General features: G+C 38.9%; 1 protein-coding gene across 1 annotated transcript in view; it reads left to right on the top strand.

Annotated features, from left to right (window-relative positions):
- The first annotated feature begins 2426 nt into the window (after positions 1-2426).
- Positions 2427-6000, top strand: part of LOC126236574 (nose resistant to fluoxetine protein 6-like) — a 259898-nt gene continuing 256324 nt past the window's right edge. Inside the window, exon 1 of the mRNA XM_049945986.1 lies at positions 2427-2711. Within this exon, the coding sequence (XP_049801943.1) occupies positions 2477-2711 (235 nt within the window). The 5' untranslated portion in view covers positions 2427-2476. The remainder of the gene's footprint in view (positions 2712-6000) is intronic.

The raw sequence follows: 6000 nt of genomic DNA, 5'->3' as shown, positions 1-6000 counted from the left end.
CTGAAAAATTTGGATTCCACCTCGTACGTCTATATCCAACGGACGAGTTACCATCAACAGCGTTAACTTGAATCACTCTGTGAAACACTAAGGAGAGGTTTGTTATTTATCCCAAGATATTGTTGCATTATCTGAATGTCAGGAAATTTACCTGACAATGTCTGTCCCGTTCACTGGTCATAAACGAATGACAAAAGTGTATCCATCGCTATCATTCGAGCTGGATACGTCAGAGGTGACAACCAAACCACTAGCCTGGGCTTCCGACCTTTGCTATAGAAGTGGATTGTATCAGCTGTACATGGAGCGACATTAAGTCTTTTTTTTTAATTTTATCCATATTTTGTAGCTTCAAACGTGACTGTATTCAATCCCCTGGAAGTATGAATTATAAAACGCCTTCAGCCACAACTTTCCGTGTTTTATCAAGTACACGATGCATTGCGGACCCTGTGGGTCCATCATCAGGTGTAATTTGTCTTAATACAAGCTTTATGTTTTCTCTTGAATGAGGTGAAATGCATATTACTGTCAGCCGGCCTCTGTGGCCGAGCGGTTCTAGGCGCTTCAGTCCGGAACCACGCTGCTGCTACAGTCGCAGGTTCGAATCCTGCCTCGGGCATGGATGTGTGTGATGTCCTTAGGTTAGTTAGATTTAAGTAGTTCTAAGTCTATAGGACTGATGACCTCCGATGTTAAGTCCCATAGTGCATAGAGCCATGCATATTCCTGTCGTGGAAAGGTTTGATGTTAGGTTTTAATTTCGTAAGTCAAACGCGGAAAACATGTGCGAAATAGTGGAAAAGATGGAAACGAAACATATCATCAACAGTTTAGAAAAAAATTTGGTAGTACTACACAATGAAGCCAATGGTAGGACTCTAAGTCTGTTAGAACAACTGGAGGTATACCTCCACAAAATCAAAAAACCAGAATCTATGTTGAATGAACAAACGGATTTCGCAAGCCACAGTTATTTCAGTAATTTTGAAGACCCTATTCTTAAGTTATTTCCTGCATATGTCAATTGTTTAATAATTATTAGCGCTACGAATAAATCCATCTTTGATCACACCATGTACAAAAACACCTGTGAAATGTTTACAAACGTGCGAATGCAAATGTGCCTCTTGAGTGAAGTGATTGTACGAAAAGGATAAAGAAAAGAATGTATGATGGTGCTAAAACGTTAGAAACGTTTTTCTTGGATTATGTGGTAAGTTTACACCATTCGTTTTTTTCACTATTTCGCACATATTTTCCGCGTTTCACTTACGAAATTCATAACCTAACATCAAACCTTTTCATGACAGGAATATGCATTTCACCTCATTAAAGAGAAACAAAGTAAAGCATGTATTAATACAAATTACACCTGATGATGAACCAACAGGGTCCGAACACGTTCCACATCATTACGAAGTGTCGTATTCATGATCTATGGAACAAGTACTAATATAATCTAATCGTGTACATAATAAAACACGGAAAGCTGTGACTGAAGGCGTTTTTTAATTCATACATCCAGTGTATTAAGTCTTATGTCCACACAGCTACGCTTATTTGTTTGCATTACCTACTTATCGCTTTCAAGTCAAATAGTTCGATTTTCTTTACTTTAATGGTTCCGTTAAGAATCTGTAATATGACTCAACGAAAAAATATGTCTGTGGTTAAAGGCTTTTGCATCAAGCTAGTCAGATACAGCTTATAACCCTTCCAGTCTAATTCATTCCAAGATCACTAGCTTTTAAGTCTCCTTTCAAACGTTACCTGACGGAAACTAACTCTCTGAAAGAAAATTATAATGTATTGTCTGGTGTTCTTGAGTGTCACCACTTTACTGCTTTAACCCGTTTTCAAAACGTGACGCGTATTTCAAAAATGGTTCAAATGGCTCTGAGCACTATGGGACTCAACTGCTGAGGTCATTAGTCCCCTAGAACTTAGAACTAGTTAAACCTAACTAACCTAAGGACATCACAAACATCCATGCCCGAGGCAGGATTCGAACCTGCGACCGTAGCGGTCTTGCGGTTCCAGACTGCAGCGCCTTTAACCGCACGGCCACTTCGGCCGGCGACGCGTATTTCATTTTCTTATTGTTGCCCAATCATTAAAGCTACGAACTCCGGTAGTCCCTGCTGCATTTAGGTTGTCTTCGTCAGTTTTTGTAGATCAATACGACAAACATCCCCCTCTTAATCCGTCTCTCTGCATTTGGCCGTCTAGTTTCCTAATTTCCTCTTCTCACCTTTTCACAAGCGAGTTTTATAGACTGCCATATGGGCACTTCTCTAATCGCCTCGTGCTTCATTGGTGATTCACGTAACTATTGATAACCATCTCAACGATAGGCTTATCGGCATCCCAGCACTCTGGCTACCTGGAACACGCAAACAGTTTCAATTTGAGACATTCCGTTTTGATATCAGTGCCGTTAGTTCGGTTGGTGGCGTGTGACGACCAGGCCATTATGTCATTTTCACGGACACTGATTTCGATTGTGCTGGTGTCTGTTGCGTTGTGCGCAACGAACAGTGTAAACGCATTCGTGAACATAGACCTTTTTGGTCATGGAACCTTCTCCCAGTATTATAGAAACTTCTCCAGGGCCAGCAATGTCATTTCAGAGCAATGCAGAAGCGATTTCCTGTTCTATCTGGACAATCTCCTCAACAAAATCACACCTCCCGACTGGGCTCTGCGAAGTAAGTAAACAAATCTTTATAAGGCTCTCCTCTTTCTGAGTTTAATTTGTATTAGATGCTCAACTATAACTCAAAGCTATGGGTTGTTCAATTAAAAGGTCGAAATTCTGCTGTTGCTACAGACTATTTTCTAAATAATAGATAAATATCTTAATTTTATTGTTATTACTGTCGTTTGCGGCACAACTACAAACGGTGTTAGTTACAGAAGTAGATATTTACATTGATGTTTTACACAAAGTAGACACATGCATGTGTAGACACATATGAAGATTTTCCTGAGCTCGGATCAGCGAACTGCCTGACCTGTCAGCTACATAAATTGCATGCTACTCTCTTCCTCTCCTGCAAAAGTCTTCTTTTCCGGCAGTTTTTCACGATGTAGTTGGTAATACACACAACAGCGTTATCACAAAACCATTCTCCACAATTTGTGCTTGATGCAGTGGCGGATAAAGAGAAACCTCAAGGAGGGGGCGCTAAACATACCTTGAACTATCTTTACTTTTACTGTAATAAAAAATAATCAAGTCAAATGCAAGGTTTAAGAAAGTTTTATTTAAACTGATTATACACATGTACAAGACAACGCCAACTTATGATATAAAAAAGTTACAATTGTGGCTCTCTTCCTTAAATGATGAATTCTATGCGCCTATTCTTCCTGGCAAATTGGTTAATTACATCTTCAATAGGACAATCAATGTCAGGGTGAGTGTTCAACAGAGCTAAGCCATTAAACCGATCCTGCTTCATTCACCTCAGCCATGTCTTTGTACGCCATAATGTTGAAAAACTTCTTTCTACTGTAGCAATAGATGCAGGTAGACAAGCAAATATTTTGTACAGCAAAGTAGGATAGTCAGATCTAGGACAAACAAATAACGTTTGCATAACAGAATCACGATAATTAAGGGCGTTTATGCTCGGTTGCTTGTAGTGAAGAATCTCTCCCATTAGTCTCTTTTTAATCACAAAAGAGTAGAATATTCGCGACTTTTCTCGAACAAATGCCAAACGGAATAAAGTATCGAGATCACGACTTTTATCGCATGTGTTAACTATCTATGTCCATACAGAAACGTGTAAAATACGATAAGGCGGGCGCGCGTGCTACATAGGAAAGTACAGCTACTCGATAACTCTATTCAGTCGAGTCGACTGACGAAAGAAACGAACGAATAGCGTGCGGGCTCGGCCCTGAAAGGGGCCACTGGCTCGATGTAGGCGCAAAAGCTCTATGTAGGGCCGCACGGTTCAACTAACCTACAACTTTTGCAGCATTTAAGAACCAGGTGCTCCAGCTGTGCGACTGCGTACAAGTTGATACTACACCTACAGCGTATAGACCTTTTGATTTTACCATTTTCTCTATTAGTCTTTCTCTTGCTCGAGCTCTTCGTGTAAGAACTGTACGGCTTGCTTATAACCTATTCTTGATTTCATCGGCTTTGGAGTAGATATCCTCGTCTTGCCTTACGTGATAGCTAAAAATTAAGTGCAGTTGCTTTAAGTTACTTCTTTGAAGTAATTTCCTTAATTACTTTTCCAAAATCGTTGCAGTTTATGTATCTGTTGTGTAAAATTTATCATTGTAACTGCCTTCATGGAATATATCGATGGTCAAATGTCTGAGCGGAGCGAAACAACGCTCTCTAGATATTACACAATGGGTTTTTGTCCGAATCCTCACAGCCAAACGAAGAGAGGGACAAATGGGGTATCAAATTGACCAGCGTCGGGTCTAGTTTTGCAAAACAATACTTAATTGCTTGAAAGTAACCACAGTAGTTAAGAAAAGCTTAATTAGTGATTTGGGGAAAGTTGAAATGCATCACAAACAGTTGCTGCTAGTTATTCGTATGTTCATGAAGTGTCAAAAAGCTAACGTCTTCAAGGCCTAGCTGTTCTGCGCATAAAGAATTACATTGGTGTGATATTAAGTAATTGTAAAAAACGCTTCCTTCAAATGGAGTGCTAGATTTAAGACATTAGGGACAGAAGATGCCAGGAAGGCAAATGAGGTGCCAAAACATTTCCTCTTCAAGACGTAGCTATTTTACGTACAAAACGTTACACTGATGAGATATTTGATTTTTTAAAATGGTTTCCTTCGAATCAACTATTAAATTTAGGACATTTGGAGAACAGCAGACACTAAGAAGAGAAATGAGGTGTGAAAAAGTTTATATTTACAAAGCCGAGCTACATTGTGGATAAAAAGTAACAATGGTGTGATATTTAACTGTCAAAATGGTTTCCTTCGAAGTAAAGAGTAATTTCAGTACCTTTCGACAACAGTAGCCGCTATTAAGATTAAATAAGGTGTCGATAAGAACATGCTTTCAGAATAAAATTTGAAAACAAAAGAATTTAAGAAAATCCTGTAACTCTTCTCTGAAATAATTTGTCTTAAAGTAAGAAACACAACAGATCTGAGAACGATTTGACGCGCCTTTCGATGATGCTCGAAATCATGTAGAGCAAATGAGGTGCGCCAAATGCTTTTCTAATCTATTTCATTTCTTACTTTCAGACAAATCATATCGCAAAACATTTGATCCATTTTTAATTATGTTTTAAATTTGCTGAATGACAATAAAGTACAGAATATAAGAACAATAGATTATTTTAAAAAATCACATTGGTACACAATGATCTTGAGGAAATTAAGAGCCGTTGAATTACACTGAATCATGGGAGAGAAAGAGGTTGACATGCCAAAAAGTCATAAAGGAAAAAAACTTGTAAAGTGTTGTCATTTTACATTTTAGTTACGTACCTTCATATATGACTCTTTATACTCCCTTTGCAAGAAAACAAATTCGAAAGAAGGGTACGTAACTCTAGTTTCCATTTTGTCCATAGTACTTTCATGGCAATGGTTTGTTTTGTAATAGAAGAAGCTAGTAGCGCAGTAGAAGTTGTTACCAACCATTGTCATGGTAGATCGCGCACTCTCTTTCCTTCATATAGGAATTCAAGGTCATCCCCCAATATCTTCCTTTTCTCCAACGAGGTGGTTTCCAGAGCACAACCTTTTCCACAGTCCATCTGTTTTCCATTCTCAAGAGACCTGTCCAGCTGTGCTTTTTAGGATTCCGTAGCTCAGTCGGTAAGAACGGTTCCCTTATAACATTGTCTGTCTGTCCGACTGTTAAAAACCCTTTTTCTCAGGAACAGGTAGACGTATCTGGTTGAAAGTTACGTCGCATACTGAGGTCTATGGTTCCCTGGCGGTGTAAAACATTGAAGCTCCTAATTCAATATAATCAGAAGATACGTCCTT

This window comes from Schistocerca nitens, chromosome 2 (assembly GCF_023898315.1).
Source record: "Schistocerca nitens isolate TAMUIC-IGC-003100 chromosome 2, iqSchNite1.1, whole genome shotgun sequence".
Lineage (NCBI taxonomy): Eukaryota > Metazoa > Arthropoda > Insecta > Orthoptera > Acrididae > Schistocerca > Schistocerca nitens.
The sequence above is the reverse complement of the archived record's forward strand: the minus strand, read 5'-3'. Positions and strand labels throughout refer to the sequence as shown.